Source organism: Miniopterus natalensis, chromosome 17 (genome assembly GCF_054644295.1).
Source record: "Miniopterus natalensis isolate mMinNat1 chromosome 17, mMinNat1.hap1, whole genome shotgun sequence".
Lineage (NCBI taxonomy): Eukaryota > Metazoa > Chordata > Mammalia > Chiroptera > Miniopteridae > Miniopterus > Miniopterus natalensis.
Genome location: NC_142097.1, coordinates 28,278,552 through 28,296,931, shown reverse-complemented (window position 1 = coordinate 28,296,931; position 18,380 = coordinate 28,278,552). Strand labels below are relative to the sequence as shown.

The following is an 18,380-nucleotide window of genomic DNA, read 5'->3' as shown; positions in this document are numbered from 1 at the left end:
GCCGGATACAGCATGAGCCCATAATGCTTACTGCTCAGTTGACTGAGTCAGAGGGACCTGAGTTCTGAACCCGAAGCCAACCAGCTAATGACACTTAGAACATAGTTGATCACTAGCTGGTCAAATAGGACATGTTATTTTAACCTCCTTAAACTGAAGTTTACCTTAAAATTCTAATATTGTGAGGATTAAGCAAAGCCATGGCTATAATGCACTGGCTGACCTGTAGTTGGTGCTCAATAAATGTTTTGTTGTTACTCTCTCCTATTAAGTTCTAGTTGAGTTGTGCTGGAACCAATTTCATTACCTAGAGCATTTTGGAATGTCAGAATAAAGAGAAAATCTGTAAATTTAAAATAAGTGTAAATTTAAAGTTTAAAAATTACTTTCACATACCATATTCATGTGATTTTATATTCATTTTTCTTTGCCTGACACATTTCTTATTTGGGTTAGTCTTAAGTGGAGGAACAACCTGATTAATTATTTTATAATGTTTGATTTGATAGAATTCCTCATCTTAATTCATGCATCAGAGTTTAGTGTTTTGTTTATTTAACGTTAATAACTTTCAAATTGAGTTAGATATTTCATAATGATTGTACATGAACACCAAGTAAAACTTTTACAACAAAAGCATGCTTTAAAATTTAAAAAAAAATTGTTAAATTTTTTTTCTTTGAATAGTTATCTTTTTAATATGCTACAATGAATATTTAAGTTACTAAGATTGAAACCCACCTTTATACAGCTAAAGTTCCAAAGATATTTCCAAAGATATTTCAGGCTACAGTTTTAAGAATTCAGGGAATATTCCCAAGAAAGATATCAACCTTCCGCCTCCCCCCTTAATATTTACATTCCTTTAAATTGCTAACATACCTTTTGTTATTTTTAAAAATTCATTTTTTCTTATTCATATCATGTTAGTATCTAGCATAGGCTTTTTGATATTATGATAGAAATTTGTTGCATTTTACATATTTTAATGCTAAATTTAGGTTTCTTAAAAGTGGAATGATTATTGAGAATCAAATAGGACTATAGAATTTCTTGGCAGTTTATATACTTGATACTCTTGAAGTTTTTACTTCCATATTTAGCTTGTCTATTCAAGACACAAAATCACAGTGCTCTGATATTTTACTTGTTTTAATGTGCTGTTATTATAGATAATTATATTAAGTAATGATTCCAGTAAATTAGCAGTCAAAGGAGAAAATGTATTATCATTCTTTCAACTAAATATATAGAAAATAAGAAATAAACATCTTGGTATTTAATTAAGTTGAAAGTGATCTTTACTCTGTGAATCCTTTGTAAAATAGAATCACCACGTAAGGGTATGGTTTTGTTAAACGAAAAGCTTCCACAGCTGAAAGTTCTTCTGAGGACATCTCAGATTTTCTCCTTTTCAGTTTCTTCTCAAGTTTCATTTTAATTTCTTCGTTGTTTCCCATTTTACTGAATGGACTTCTCAAATGCCTTCTATTCTTTATTTTGCCAGTTTTTTCTGATCACCTCCTTCCCAGTGTCTATATCCTAATTTGTGTTATTTATGTCAAAATTATACCATTTGATAGCATCGCAATGTAAAAAAAATAGTTTTTGGCTGTGCTAAGTAGTATGTTGGCTACTTCCATGGGTACCAGCATCCTTAAGTGTAAACATTTGCTATTCCTTTGCCATTAAAAAAATTTTTTTATTGAGTTTTTGGAGTGACATTGATTAAAAACACCATACAGGTTTCAAGTGCACAACTCAGCAGAACATCATCTGCATACTGCATCGTGTGCCCATCACCCAAAGTCAGGTCTCCTTCTGGTCCCATTTATCCCCCATCCCCACCCCTTTGCCCTTTTCCACCCGCCCCCCCCCAAATTTTTTTCATACTAATATGTATTCTTTTATATGGAACTATGGGTAATCTGAAAAATAAGAAATTTATACAAAAGAGTTCTTTTTGTTTTATTCCAGGTATTTAAATTTTTGTGTATTTTTTTTCCTTCAAAACAGATGATCCATAATTATATGGAACACTTAGAAAGAACAAAACTTCATCAGCTCTCAGGGAGTGAGCAGCTCGAATCTACAGTCCATAGTAGAATTAGGTAAGCTGTGTCATACGTTTTGCCTTGAGAAAAAATCGAAATAAATAATTTGTCTATTTCTGTGTCTCTCTGTTCCTTAATCCTGGAACAATAGTTAGACTGATTCAAAAGCTCTCTGCTGTGGTTGGAATGCTATAGGAAGAATAGCTTAGAAAAACAAACAGCTTTCACTATTTCAAAGGTAGATTGTGAGCCATGCCATGTAAGCAGCATGTTGAAATTTTTTATTTTTTCCTGATACTGGGGATTACAGTAGATTTAAATTTTTCTGATTTGTGGGAACGCTGAACACTTTCCAATTCTCCTGGTTTCCAGTCCTTTTTGGTACTGAGAGGCACCTTTGAAAGGGTTAGCGACTCCTCTTTGATGTAGGAGTGTGAATAAATTATGTAGATCTCCAAGCGGGGTAGCCAATGAGCTAAGCCTGGGCTCCTAGTGGAGAGGAGTGTAGTCAATAGGCTGCCGGTCGCTCGGGATAGCTGCATAAATGCTGGGGGCAGCCGCTCCACGGATTTGAGGTGGGGAGAACGGGTGACGTCATCGCTTCGGAGCTGCTGCAGGATGGAGTGGAAAGCTGCTGCTGATGGCATTGTTTTCGTGGCAGCAGCCGAATGACAGATCCTCACTACAAAGATACCCCTTTGGCCCCCGTGTAGGCCTCCTGGTTCGGGCGTTTCACCATGCCAGCACAGCGCCATGAGTCCTGGATGCATGCTGCTGTTTGTGTTTGGCTTTGTTGGCGGGGCGGTGGTCATTAATTCTGCTATCTTAGTATCTCTCTCTGTTTTGCTGCTTGTGCACTTTTCTATTTCTACCGGTGTGCCAGCTCTGACGCAGAACCTGCCAAGGATACTCAGGTACTCCAGTCTCTCTTAGCAACCCCTGTTGGTTTTTTCCTCAGATTTTTAGCTTCACGGGTCTGCTTTGTAATCATTTCTGTTGCAGATTGAAACAATGGGAAATGGCCTGAAGCTCAGATTTCTATTTTTATTTGCATTCATTTGTAGGCCATCACTTAGGAATGCTGCTTTGTGTATGGAAACCTTGGACTTAGGAAAAGGGTTTTCATATTGTACTTACCTACAAGTACAAGGTCAGTGTGGTCTTGTTTTAAGCAGAGTGTTGAAAGAGTGAGGGGAGAGCAGAAGTAGAGTGCCAGGTCCAAGTTCATGCAATCTCTGGTTCAGCATCTGAGCATCTAGCAGCAAATATCTTTTATGCTGGGACTTGCAGTCAATTAGACACAGGCCATAGGTGTTTATTTTGTTCCAATTATCCTTTGACTGACAGAGGTTCAGTCATTATTTTTGCAGTTTTTGATAGCAGCTCATGGGAACTGAGAATTTAATTTTCCTCTTACAACAAATTATATTTTAAGGTGAAAGGGTGTAAACCTTTTAGGGCAAGAAATGCATTTTCCTCCATTATTTACACATCAAAGTTGTGAACGCTTTACAAAGCCTATTCACTATTGTTTAGTCAGATGTTGCCCTTTCTTTGTAGACTTGGGTGACAAATATTCATGCCTGCTTGTGGGGGTAGTCATTAATCTCTAGCTTTTATGCTGTTCACTCTGCTTGTACCCTGTGAGAACCATCTTCTACATTTTAGAGATGCAAGGTTTTGGTTTCTTTTGTTTCTAACTCACCAAACTAAAACTGTCTGATTTGTTCAGCTTTCTGCTTTGTGCATGGTTTTAGATGAAGGTTCATAGTGTATAGCTTTTGTTATTTAAATGTTTACTTAAAATACTTAACTCCTAATTGTGGATTTAGATAAATTAAGAGGAATTAAAGTAGTAAATTCCTTCATGTGTGTCCTTTTGAATTCACAGGTCAATTCCTGTTCAACATTAGTTTAAGGCCTAGATATTGAATTGTATGTTCCAGAACTAGATAACTTGGTCATTTATTTTCTTGGTTCTATAAATATCAGGAGGACTCTTATTACTTGTGTATATTTTAGTACATAAAGGATTTGTGTGTGTATATGTATATATAGGCTTTTAGGAAATTAAATATACCTTAACTCAGTATTAAAATGAGACTAATTTTAAAGGGCTGTCTTAGGTTTCCATTCTTTTTGAGAAGTCAGTGCTGTGCTGTGTGGTAGGTAAGAGGCTTTGCAGCTGGACTGCCTGGATACACATGCTCTGCCACGTGTTAGCTATAGGACTTTTGGCAAATTGCTTAATTTCTCTGTGTCTGAGTTTCTTCCTCAGAGGTTCTTACCCCATTATTAGGTAGTTTAAAAAATCAAGTGAGATGATTATTTTTTACTTGATCAGTTACAAGATATGTAATACATTAAACAAGTAATAATTTTTATAGTTACTTATATGTACCCCTTTATTAGCAGAACTATTTTAGCTCCAGCTATCTTATTGATCAAATAACTTATGATTAAATTAAAAAAAGTTCCTTGACACCAAAGTTGCTGTTAATCTGAATAAAGATATCAAAGTCCTCAATATTAAGATTAAATTGTCAAGAAGGTAGTTCCAAGGAAAGTATATTCTTGGGCCTTGGAGTCAAACAGGTCTGACTTTGAATCCTATCTTTGCCAACTAGTGTCTAAAGTCTCTTGAGAATTTTTCCTAATCTGAAAACTAGGAAAATAGTCCTTATTTCCATATGAGAATTAATGAGATAATGAAAATAAATCATCCATTTTAGTGCTTGCCACATGGTATTTGAGCAAATGTCATCTTTTTTTTACTGCCCTTTATATATATAGTAGATTTTATTAATGATTATTTAAGTGTTAATATAGCTGAAGCATATTTGTGAAATTATGCATGTAAGGTAACATTTCAATAAACAACTAAAAAATGGATATCTGGAACTAAGGCAGTTTAAAAAGAGTATAACAAGGATTCTGATAGGTGATGATAACTTTGTTTCTAGACAGTAATAGCATTGAGACATCTGAGGTTTAAATCTGCCACATGTGTCCTGTTCTTTGGTTTCTTCTGTGAATTTTACTGAAGCATTTAATACAGAGTACTAAACACGCCCTCCAACATAGTACAGACCTAATGTTCACCTTTTGGGGGTTCTTTTCAAAAGTAGGGTTCTAACTGGCTTGCATAATTACATGTCCTTCTCCCTCCCGCTAACTCTTACGTAATTTATCAGTGAACCAAGGAGAGGAGAGATGTATGTAGTCTGACTGTTTTTCATGAGTTGGAATAATGTAACCCAGAGTGTCATTGACCCGCTTGACAGCTAGTACCAGTCTCTGAAGAAAGTTCCTTCCCCATAGAGCAGTATCCCAATGATTAATGAAAGCAAGATAAAGAGGTGTGAATATTCCTTGTAATTAACAGGAATAGGAAAGTAAAACTTGGATCCACAGCAGACTTCTTTCCCCAGTAGTTTTACACTTTTTCAATATGTGAAAATGAATGTGTTGTCATTCATATAGGAAGATAATTCTGCTGACTGGCCTGTATTTTGATTTCTGTTAGCAGTTTGATGGATTCACAAAGTCTAGTATCTTTCTGGTTGTCTGCGTTTTGGATTAGAGAGCTTTCCATTAAATTTCATCTATTAAATTCCCAGTCCCTTTTTTTGCTTACGTCATTAAGATATGTTTTTTTTTAAAAAAGTTGTCATCCGGTAGCTCCTAGAGCTTTAGATTTTCGGTTCCCAAAATTTGTTCCCCCCAAATTGAGGAATAAACATCAGGTCAACAACCTTTTGTTTTGTCAAGTCTGGACATTAATGCCTCTTTTTGCCATTTAATTATGAAAACTTTATTGCCGAACCAGCATTTGGGAATAAGTGGTATAAACAGAATAGTTAACAGGTTCCTTTAGTTTTTGTCATTTGGTTGTTTGGTGGCTCATCGTCAGAAACTTGGGTTTGGTATTAAATTCTAGTATTTTGTGCTGCCCACCTGCATTCACATTTTCCTCCCAAATCAAATAGGAAAAGTACTCCACGTGTGAAAAAGTGATGAGTAATTAACTGATAAAATCCTGTTTTATTTTCTTGTGCATAAAACCTTAGTAAAATGCAGTCTCTTGACTTGTTGCTTCATCTAATCTTTAAGAAAGTTTTCTCACAGTTTTATAAATCCTTTCTGATCGTCATTAGCAAACTCTTTGTGTTAAGTAGGGGCACATTTCAAAAGTGGTTTAAGTTTCTTGATATAAAAATGAGTTTACAGAATAAAATACTTATTTAGCAAAACAGAATATTTTGCCACTTTTATTTATAACCTCACTGTTTCTATTCTAACTTATATTCTTACCAGGAGGCCCCAAACCTTTACTGTCTCATTTATTGCCAGTGTCCACACTTTCAGTTAATGACCTAGCATAACTATGTGGTAGGCTTGTTTCTACCCTCTAAAATCCCTTGGATTTGGAATCTTCCAAGCATCAGCAAAGAACACGTTTCTTGTTGCGATTCTATTATTATTGAAATTGTAACTCTTGTTCATTGAAATTTCCCACAAAGCAATGGAAACTCTACAGTCTTTTATAGAATTTTTTGGCCTCCTTGTTTGGAAAAACTGACAATGGTTTTTTCATATGTACTGTGATTGAAAGGAACTCATACATGGGTTCTGTAGAAGAATACAGCTTTCTTGCCTTAGGTGATAAAAGTCATTTTGAACTCTTTTCACGATCTAGTCAGTAGCCCTGATTTAGATCATATGTTGATTTTCCTTTAGGCTGAAAAGGCATACTCTGAAGGAGGTTGGGTAAACATCTAGGGATTAGTGTGAGGATTTGGGAAGTCTAGAAGCAGAGGTTGTGGTCGTTTCCTAAGGAGGAGGTTGCAAGTTCCCCTACGGCTAACCTAAGCTTCAGTGAAAGTTACTCTGTGAAAGCAGACCACAGACTGTTTTCTGGCAAGGAACTCATCAGTAATTTATAAAATTTCTTAAACCATTTCTTACTGCTTTTCTTAGTTGATTTCTTCAGGCTAATTTAAACTTCTGAGACCTTATACTTTCTCTTTGGTAAGTCTACTTGTTCAGATAGGCAGACAGTATTATTTAGGAGTAATGATTCTAAAGTAGTAACAGCCCAGGTGTATTACTTATAGTCATGATAAATAAAGAATTAAAAAATGAATGAATGCTTAACTTTTTCTCTCCTCTCCATATAGAAAAGAACGCCCTATATCACTAGGGCTTTTCCCATTACCTGCGGGAGATGGATTGCTCACACCTGACACTCAGAAAGGCGGAGAGACCCCTGGGTCAGAGCAATGGAAATTTCAGGAATTAAGTCAGCCACGTTCTCATACCAGCCTGAAGGTAAGCTTTGTTCTGCTGAAATCTTCAGTTTGCATTTTATGAGTTTTCTTACCCAAATATAAGTACTAGACGACCAAAACATAATAAAATGAAATCGTTTAGACATTTTAGTTGTAAAACTGTCTTTTTTTGGGAAATGAGTTCTTTCCAAAGAGTTTTAGTTTTTACTGTTCTTTTTAAGTTGTTAATGGTACTAATGACCAAAAGTTCTTTTTGACTTAGGCTACATCATATGAATTTAGGGTGGGGTGACTAGTGAACTTAATTATGTTTTTTAGGATTGAAAAAGATTGCCACCTGAAACCCTTGGTTCACAATTCAGTAGGGCTGCACTTTTAAAAAACCGGTTCCTTCCTCAAAACCCTTCATAAAGCAATATCCAAAAGTATATTGTGTTTCACTTAAAAGGCCTGGTGTTAATTTATCAGAGATTGTATTCTTGGCCAAAACTTGTCGTCAATAAGTTATAAATGTGATATGTATATAATATATATTCTATAGTATAATGTGTAGATAATGTACCTAGGAGTGGAGATACACTAATAATTGGTTTTTTAAAAATATTAAAGTTGTATTCTATATCTTATAACATGCAATACTTACATACTTATAAAGGGAATGAATGTTAGTTATAAAAGAACCTTGTTCTTTATAAAATCTACTTTGTCATAAAGCAGAGAGGCCACCCACAATGAGTACAAATGAGTTATTTACATCTTATCTCTTTTTCCTGCTCTGTTTTCTCCAGAGTACTTACCATAGTCTAAGTACTTGAAGATGGTTCTCAGGATACTTCTAATATACTCAGTCATTTACTTTTTGACTTTGTCTGTTTCTCTCCACAAAGAACATAAAATCCACGCAGTCTATTTACTGCTGTATTCCTGGTCCATAGTGGCCGTTCAGAACATGTTTGTTGGCTGAATTGTTTTAGATGTTAGAAAGACTCTTTAGGATACTACAAATGGTCTGTTCTCAGCTCTAGAAGGTAGAGGCATTTAGAATCATTCCATTGACCTTTGAAATGTGACCAAAACACTTAAACAGTCAACCAATATTTGATAGCTTTTCTTCCTCCAACAACTAATTTTAACACTAAGACTGACCTCACCTTTCCCCCTTCTCTTTTCCTTGTTGCTCAGTTTATTAGAAGTTAACCATGCAGCTGCTCAGTATCAGACCACAGTGATGCCAGCAGGAAACTCTCATTCTTACTCCTATGGCCACACTGGCTTTTTTAGCCTGCCTGTATGATTAATAGATCTTCCAAAACACCCATCCCTCCATCGCCTACTTGCAGTGCCAAAACAAAATTAAGTAGGAGGGATACTTTTAGTACATCAAAAATGTATACCATATGGTAACAATATTCTAATTACTATCCAATAGGCACCTTAAGAGAGGATTATTATAATTCTCCTGTTATTTAATCCAGTGATAGGCTGTGACAGAACTTTACTGGCAGGTTAAAACTGATTAACAGACTATTAATATGGACTTAAGCATAGGTGTTTCCTGTTTCCTCTCAGATATACTAAGGCAAGTACTCCCCAGAGAGTTTTTAAAATAAAACCCTGTCTCACTTCGCTCTGAATCTGGAGCCATTAAATGAGATAAAGGCTCAACAGAGAGATTTCCTGGAAGAGAGTGGTGCATTACAGAATGACAAAAGTCTAGTTTGTAAAATGTTGTCTATTAGGATATATTATATTATTTACCCATGCCCTTTTTGTTAACCAGGTGTCCTTCTCTAACTTGGTGAGAGGCTGGAAGTCAGTTTGTAGTTCACTTGTGGACTACGTCACATGTGCCCACCAGTCTTGGTTTCTATTCATGACAAGAACTGGACTAACTATCTCTAATTGAAAGTGTTCTATACCTTTCATTTCTCTGAGAGCCTGGGGGATGACTAGCCAGATTTAGGGCATGCTTTGCCTTCATTATGAAAAAAGTGAAGGTGAGATTATAATTAATATTAATTTTACCAGCACAGTTTTTTCTGTGAATTAAGGTTAAGGTGAAATGTTCTGTGAGAAAACCACATGATGGGTTATAACCAAGGAAACAGAACTGTGGGAAACTCTGTGGCAGAAGAATAGCAGTCGGGGTCTTGCCAGTGCTCGTAGAGTTGTGGACAGGTCTTTGTTGCGATTATCACAGATTTCTCACTGTAACAGGTTTGTAGTATAAGGTTATACCTTCAGGTATTGGAAAGTCTGCCAGGAATGATGCACCTAGGAAAATGTCCACATTGTTTTTAAAAAGATGTATTTCTCTGTACTACTCCTTCCCTTATATTCTTGTAGGGGAAATCAACAAACAAGTAAATAAGTGAAATAATAGAATTTCAAGTATGGTTAGGTACTGTTAAAAGAGAGCAAGATATAAGGAGACAGAGTAATTAGTAGGGAGGGATGCTTATTTTAGGATGGTGAAGGAAGGCGTCTCGGAGGAGATGACTGGTACCTTGACATGAGGGATGCGCACATGCATGGAAAGGCCTGGAGGAATGAGTGTTTCAGGATGATCAAAGAGCATCTGAGAAGGCTCTGAGGTGGGGGCAAACTTGGGCACTTTTGAGGAATAATTGATTTATCTTCATCCCACTCCTGAGACTTTCATTCCTTCCTATTGCACCAACATCCCTTTCCTCATGGTTCCCCGTACATCCACCTTTACAAACCTAGTGGAAAATTATCATTCTTCACCCTACATTGTTGCAACATTTGAACTCTCTCTGCTTCTTGAAATGCTTTTCTTTCCTCCCAAGACCCCACTCTACTCACTCGTGTGCTCGCTGCTCCTTCTCCATTGCTGGCTTTGGGCCTCTAAATGTTGGTGTTCCCAGGGCCTAAAGCTCAGCCTTCCTCTCTACTTAACCTGGGTCGCTCAAGTGTCATGTCTGTAGATGCCACCCACACATCGATGTTCACAAATTTGAATCTCCAACCTTCACCCTTTCCCTGAACTCCAGATCTTAACATCCAATTGCTTTTTTTATAGTTTAACTACATACATATTTGTATCCTGCTTAGGTACCACCAGTATAGAAATACCCTCTTTCAAGACCATTATAAATGCTGCAACTTACACAAAGCTTTGCCTGATACCCTGTAGATGGTTCTCAAGTGTAGTTTAGAGGTCAGTTCAAGGCAAAAAGCAGAGGAATTTTACATTGCATCATTCACAGAAATATTTTTGCTGGGGTCCTAGTGAAATTGGTGAAAAGTAGCTGCTTATGTTAAATGATCAAAACTGTACTGTTAAAAATGTATTAAAAAGGTAAGGCTGGGGATAGGCAGAAATGTTAAGGTAGGGTTGTTCTCTCTGAACAACTCTTATTCATGAACAAGCTGAAAATAAAGAAGGAATTGGAGAACAAAAGGCCAAGAATAACCCACGACAGTCTTGAAGAGCAGTAAAAAGAACTTGCCCTCCTAGATATCATGACGGTACTATAAGGCTGTAATTATTAAGATGGTGCAGTGTTGCATTAGCTAGCCCTTTCTGTTTTCTTTCTGCACATTTCAGTCCTAAAGCTACTAGGTAGGGCAAAGCAAGGTAAGTTTCCACAGGGTGGGGTGGGTATAGGTATAAGGTTAGAAGGGTACCCATGTGGGGATAGCCTGCTTTAGACAGTCAGGACCCTGGTGGTGTGGAGGATATCTCTGCAGAGGTACAGCCTGGCTTGGAGGGGTGTCAGAGCCAGAACAGAGTGATGAGGGTCTCCCCAAGGGAAGGCACTAGGCAGAGGGTGTCAGTCTGAGCAGCTGGGGAAGCCTAATGCTTCCTCATGCAGCATCGTCCAGGGGTGTGGATAGGGCCTGTCTAGAACGGAGGTGTAGGCTGTACACAGAGAGAGAAGCGCGTTGGTAAGGGCTGGGGGTTTGTAGTGGCAGCAGGAGAGGCCACAAGAGACCGCACGCCTGGAAGTCCAGGGACAGTGGAGTTTTAGAGAGTAAGGTGTATGGAGAAGTCAAGTACGACAAGGACTGAATTTGCAGGTGTAGGTTTGAGCAGTTTGAGTTGCGGGGCCAACGACAAGAGTGCGTGTGAATTATGAAAGAAGGACTAGAAAGTGTAGGTGACTCAAGAGCGGTGTTGTAGTGGGATGAGAGGAAACAGATTGTGAGTTGGCAGGGTGGAGGGAAAAGTGCTTTTAGAATGGGAGAGATGGGGCTGTTTGTAGGCTTGAAGAAGGCTCTTGAAGAAGAGCCCAACAGAGAAATTTAAAACAAGGGTGTGTGAAGGAAGGTGATATATCAGAATAGTAGAGGAAGGGCAGGGGAAGGGGATCACATATCCCAACTGCAATTAAAATCTACTCTCTTGAAGGGACACCTCAATTTTTCCTAGTCTTTTGCTATTACAATGCTGCAGTAGATAATTGCATACATAATTTTGTAGTTAACAGTTCCCATAGGTAGGCTTGCTGGGTAAAAGCGTGTATTTAAGATCTTGGTAGATATTGCCAAATCGCCTGCCAGAGGGATCGTAGCCATTTGTACTTTCACTGGCAATGCCGTATGAATTCTTTATTGCTTTATAAGTTTAGAGTTCATGTATCCCTCTCTTATGCCCAAATATGGAAAGAGAGAGAATGAAGTGTTTTAAATATCATTTTAAATGTCTTAGATATTTAAATGTTCCTGCTTTTTCTAGACCTTGCTTGGTGTCAATTTGACAATGATTTCACAGGTTTCATCCAGTTTCACATAAACACGTAAGTGTGTATATGTACCTATACACATGCCCAAAGACACGTGTGTAAGTGTATGCATGTCCTGCAAAAAAGGTATATATTTTTTCCTTTGAAGAGTCTCCTGGGTTAATTATTAGTATAATCTGACTTTTAGAACTGAAAAAAAACAACTCTAATGAAAAACCACTTGTATTACTACCTACTTGTGAAAATCTTAGAGAATTCTTTTCAAACCATGTGACTTGAAATGCTGTAGTGGAACTATTGTGAGGAGCTCTGGTTAGCAGGGCTTGGTATGTAAAGCCAGTGGTCAGTGGCTCTGCACTCTTCAGGGCATGCGCTTAGCATGCAGAGCAGGGCTGTCTGAGCAGAGCCAGCGTTCTCGTTCGGAGGAATTTTCCCTGCTCCACTTGTGGTTAAGTTCTGAACTTGTTCCATTTCTTTAGTTTTCCCAAACTTGAATCTCTGTAGCAGTTGAACCTTAGTCCTGTATCTTTTGTTATTAAAGATTCCTCTTATATAAAATGTGTGTGTAATTTTAAATTCTCAAACAGTTAAAGCCCCCAGGTTTTAAAAACTTTTGTTTTGGAATATTGGTCACCCTTTGATTATTCGTGTTTATCTAAAAGTTTTGGAAACAATGTGGGAGAGAAAGGTAGATGCAGTAAACATTCCCATGTATGCTAAACCGGAATATTTAGTATTTTATATATATTTTTTGTTTGTTTGTTTGTTTGTTTGTTGTTTTTTTACATTTTCATTGATTTCAGAGAGAGGAAGGGAGAGGGAGAGAGTTGAAACATGAATGATGAGAGAGTCATTGATCGGCTGCCTCCTGCACGCCCCCTGCTGGGATTGAGCCCCAAACCTGCACATGTGCCCTGACTGGGAATCGAACCTTGATCTCCTGGATCCTAGGTCGATGCTCAGCTACTGAGCCATACCAGCCCTGTAGTATGTTAAATATTCAAGATGATTAAAATAAAGTTCAGGAAGATTTCATAGAGTTGTGTGAATAGAAAAAAGGGTTAAATGATGAGCTGCTTATTGATAAAATATAAAGTAAGACATGATTCATGTGGTGACTTCCAAACCATGATAGTGCTTAAACTAGAGGCTCAAAGGAGGTGTGATTTTAAGTCAAAATAAAATGAAACCCCCAACCCCCCATTTTAACATAGTAGATAATAGAAAGGTGGATTTTGTTATCTTAAGGTAGTATAAGCCAAAAATACTTAGAAATATGCTAAGAACATTTAGTAAATGTATGATATTTTTCTCCTATAATCTTTCCCTCTTACCGGGTCAGCAGTAGTCCTGAACCTGAAGGTGAGAATGGTGTTTTAGAACATTTTGCAAACAGTAAACGAAAGCGATTGACCACTGGTTACTCCTCAGCTGGTGTTCTCAGGACATCAAGTGCTCAGTTTGGAAGATTACTGATGTTATTCACTGAAACGCAAAAGAAAGTTATTTCCTCTACAATGGTTGCCAGGGCTTTACTGTAATCTATAATTTACTTCTCCTCTGAAGTCAGCATTTTGAAATAAATAAGAGAGAGAAAATATAGTAAATCATGTAGAAATGCAGCTTATTTACATTTATGCAGCTCTAGGTAAGAAAACTAGTATGCTTTGCACAAATATCTTCCTCAGGACAGAATGTGCATAACTTACCTGTATCCTAGAGACAGCCCAGTGTGTCAGTTTCACCATGGGCTGCCTCCTAGCTGAACAAATTTCTTCAGCCCCAATCAGGGCCCCATTCAGCTTCAGAAAAGAAACATTTGTTGAGAGCCTACTTCATCTCAGGCTTGATATGCTGGGCACTTGGGATATGAAGACAGAAAGACATCCCCTATCCACTAGGCCACGGTTAACCCAGGTCCACGGAAGACCTTCAGTAGGCAGGTCTCTGACAGTGAAAAAGTACCCTCTTCAGAAATATCCTCAGGGTCAGGACATTCATATTTCCCTTAACAATATAAATTTTCTTGAACCTACAACATAATTTACATCTAGATTTATTTCGCCTTGCTGTGTCTAGAGTTATGGTTCTCAGTGTTTTTTGGGGTCACAGACTCCTGCTAGGAATCAAATTAATAATGTGTGTACACAATTTTGTGATTCTGTTTGCTATAGAGTTGTAAATAAAAAGGTTTAGAGCCATTGCTTTAGACATTTAACTTTTACTTGGGGAGAAAGACATGCCAACAAAAAATTTAAAGTATAAGGTAATAAGCGTTATAGTGGGATCCATGGGACTAAGTTAGCTTTTGTAATTTTGTCTTATCTTTCTTTAGGCCTAAAATGGTTGCACCTAAAACACAGATAAACCTATGTAGAAGAGTTGCTTGCCCCTTTATTTAGCTTATTTCAGATAAGTCAGACAGACTTAGACATAGAGTTGTGTGAATAGAAAAAAGGGTTAAGTGATGAGCTGCTTATAGATAAAATATAAGGCAAGACATGAATCACGTGGTAACTTCTGAATCTTGATATTGCTTAAACTTTTTTGTCTTCATATCTGAAACTCTATACCCATTAAACAAGTCCCCCCTTTTCCCCTCTCCCCAGCCCTGGTAACCACCACTCTACTTTCTATGAATTTGACTACTATGGATGCTTCATATAAATGGAATCATGTAGTATTTGTCATTTTGTGTCTGGCATATTCCACTTAGCATAATGTCCTCTCATCCATGTTATAGCATGTGACAGGATTTTTTTCCTTTTTTTTTTAAACTAAATATATTGGAGTGACATTGGTTCACAAAACCATACAGGTTTCAAGTGTAAAATTCAAGAAAACATCATCTGAACACTGCCTCGTGCGTCCATTGCCCCAGGCAAAGTCTCTTCCTGTCCCCATTATCCCCTTGCCCGCTTCTATCTACCCCCCTTTCCCTCTGGTATCCCCACACTGTCGTCTGTGTCTGTGTGTTATGTATATATATGTTTTTTGTTTAATCCTGTCCCCCCAACCCCTTTCCCCTCTGACAACTGTCAGTCTCTTCCATGTATCCATGACTCTGTTTCTGTTTTGTTCATCAGTTTATTTTGTTCATTAGATTTCACACATAAGTGAGATCATATGGTACTTGTCTTTCCCTGACTAGCTTATGTCACTTAGCATAATAATCTCCAGGTCTATCCATGCTGTTGCAAAAGGTGAAATTTCCTTTTATATGGCTGAGTAGTATTCCATCGTGTAAATGACCCACAGCTTTTTTATCCACTCATCTACTGATGCACACTTGGGCTGTTTCCAGATCATGGCTATTGGAAATAACACTACAATGAACATATATTCTCCAGTTAGTGTTTCGGGTCTCTTTGGATATATTTCCAGAAGTGGGATCGCTGGGTCAAAAGGCAGTTCCATTTTTAATTTTTGAGGAAAGTCCATACTGTTTTCTACAATGGCTAAACCAGTCTGCATTCCCACCAACAGTGCACTAGGGTTCCCTTTTCTCCACATCCTTGCCAGCACTTGTTGATTTATGGTGATAGCCATTCTGACAGGCTTGAGGTGGTATCTCATTGCGATTATAATTTGCATCTCTCTGATGATTAGTGACGCTGAGTATTTTTTCATGTCTATTGGCCATCTGTATGCCCTCTTTGGAGAAGTGTCTATTCAGGTTCTTTGCCCATTTTTTAATTGGATTATTTGTCGTCTTGGTATTAAGTTGTATACGTTCTTTATATGTTTTGGAAATTAACCCCTTATCAGATATATCATTGGCAAATATGTTCTCCCATTCAGTGAGTTTCCTTTTCATTTTGTTGATGGTTTCTTTTGCTGTGCAAAAGCGTTTTAGTTTGATGTAGTCCCATTTGTTTATTTTTTCCTTTGTTTCCCTTGTTGGAGAAGATATATTGGCAAAAATATTGCTGTGAGAAATGTCTGAAAAACTGCCTATGTTTACTTCTAGGACTTTTACGGTTTTGTGACTTATATTTAAGTCTTTAATCCATTTTGAGTTTACTCTTGTGTATGGTATAAGTTGGTCTAGTTTCATTTTTTTGCATGTATCTATCCAATCTCCTATTTTGGAGCATTTAAGTGGTTTGCACTTTTTTGCTGTTATAAATAACATTCATACATCTCTGATTATTTCTTTGAAAGTATACACTTTTCCCAGTTTAACATATAAGCATTTTCCTATGTCACGGGAGGGAGGGAGATGTGAGAGAGGAACATCAATCAGTTGCCTCCCATACTCCATACTCACCCCAACTGGGGATGGAACCTGAAGCCTAGTATGTGCCCTGACTGGGAATTGAACCCATAACCTTTAGGTGTATGGGATGAAGCTCCAACCGAGTCACCCGGCCAGGGCTCTGGCTACTTTGCTTTAAAAGAACAGCCTTATTATTGTTAGTCATTGGACAACTGTTGTAAATTATTTTGGAGTCACAAACCCGTTTGAAAATCTGATAAAAGTTGTATATTCTTTTCCCAGAAAAATGAATGGTCCACAGATTTTTGCATAAAACCTTAATCTGGGCATGTAGGTTTTGAAAGCTGTTTGTGGACTCTAGAGTAGTACTTACCAAATTGTAGTGCGTATATAAGTCACCTGGGTTGCTTGTTAAAGAGCAGATTACCTGATCTCACTGCATAAAGTCTGAAGTTGGACTTAGACTCTTCCCTTTAATAAGCACTTCAAATGATATACTGTATAATGCAAAGTGTTTTAAGAACACTGTTTACAAAACTCTTGCCTGAAACTGGAGAATCTTGATATCCCACTGCTATTTTAGAGTAGCTACTACACAGTACATACTCTTTAAGTGTTTTGAAGCAGGTCTTTATTATTAAATGATTGTACATTATTACACTGCCATTAAAAACTCTGTGTTGATGTTAAGATGTAATGTTATTGCTAATACTGCCAATCTACTCTTCAAATTTTCTATTTAGAAGAATCTCAAGTATGTCTGAAAAAATATGATTTACTTAAATATTTCCTAATTATTTGAATAGCCTGTGGAGATTATTTATTGGTTTCCTTTGGTAATCAGCGAATCTTTATTACTGTTTTTTAATAGAATTTTCTCTTGGCATGTTTATTTCTTAACCCATTTTAAAAATGGTTTAAAATAAATTACTTATTTAAAAATTCTTCTGTAATTATTCTTATTTGTAGGATGAACTTTCTGATGTTAGCCAAGGAGGATCTAAAGCTACCACTCCAGCATCAACAGCTGCTTCAGATGTGGCAGCACTTCCTACTGATACACCCTTGAAGGAAGACACTGAAGGATTTGTGAAGGTTGCAGATGCACCAAATAAGTCAGAGATAAGCAAGCACATTCAAGTACAGGTAGCCCAAGAAACTAGAAATGTATCAACAGGTACGTGACCCTAGCTCTTTTTTTTTGGTTTATATTTAGTGGTGGGGGGGAATATCTATTGGTTTCTTTCTGCACGTGCCCAGACCGGGGATGGAACCCACCACCTTTTTTTTTTTTTTTTTTTTTTATGTCTTTATCGATTTCAGAAAGGAAGGGATGGGGGGGAGAGAGATAGAAACATCAGTGATGAGAGAGAGTCATTGATGGGCTGCCTCCTGCACATCCCCCACTGGGGATCGAGCCCGCAACCCCGGCATGTGCCCTGACTCGGAATCGAACTGCGATCTCCTGGATCATAGGTGATCATGATCTCATGCTCAACTGCTGAGCCACACCCAGCCAGGCGAACTCACCACCTTTTGCTTGCTGTATGGGACGATGCTCCAACCAACTGAGCCACCTGGCCAGGCCGTGATCCTAGTTCTTTGCTTACTGGCAAAGTATTCAATAAACCCAGATGATGTGGGTATGAGAAAGGTCATCATTGGATTGTTGGTGCTTTGGATTTATAAAATAAATAAACAATTTATTGTACTCAATTGTGAATAAGCTTAAAGGGGTGGTGATAAAGTAATTTTTGGAGAGGAAAATGTTGAGAGCTGGAGGTTGGAGAGCCTGAAAGATAGGGGGCCCTATTTTTCTGTCCCTGCCTCAGACCATTAGTCTTTGTCTTTATTTTCTCTCTATTCCACCCCTTAAATAGGAATGAAAATAGGGAGGTCTGGCCTACAATATACTGCACTGTGTCCCAAGAAATACAAATGAAAACTTTCTTTGGTTACTTATTAGTTTCTGATATTAACTGTTAATTGAATATGTGACATAGTGTCTAACCCTGTGTTTCCTAGAATCCACTCTTTAAAATTTCTTTTATGATCAAATGTATTTACAACCATAGAAGCAGCAGCATTTTCATACTAGGGATAGTAT

The 18,380-nt window shown here is 37.5% G+C and overlaps 1 protein-coding gene across 4 annotated transcripts in view; it reads left to right on the top strand.

Moving 5' to 3' along the window:
• Nucleotides 1-18,380, top strand: part of SPAG9 (sperm associated antigen 9) — a 94,346-nt gene that overhangs the window by 36,056 nt on the left and 39,910 nt on the right. For 2 of the 4 annotated variants that reach the window (XM_087826213.1, XM_087826214.1), the window contains exons 4-6: nt 2,017-2,111; nt 7,235-7,385; nt 17,243-17,450. In XM_087826213.1, the coding sequence (XP_087682339.1) occupies nt 2,017-2,111; nt 7,235-7,385; nt 17,243-17,450 (454 nt within the window). Of the gene's footprint in view, nt 1-2,016; nt 2,112-2,661; nt 2,969-7,234; nt 7,386-17,242; nt 17,451-18,380 lie in introns of those variants that run through there. The other 2 variants (XM_016203376.2, XM_016203375.2) reach the window with 1 other exon arrangement.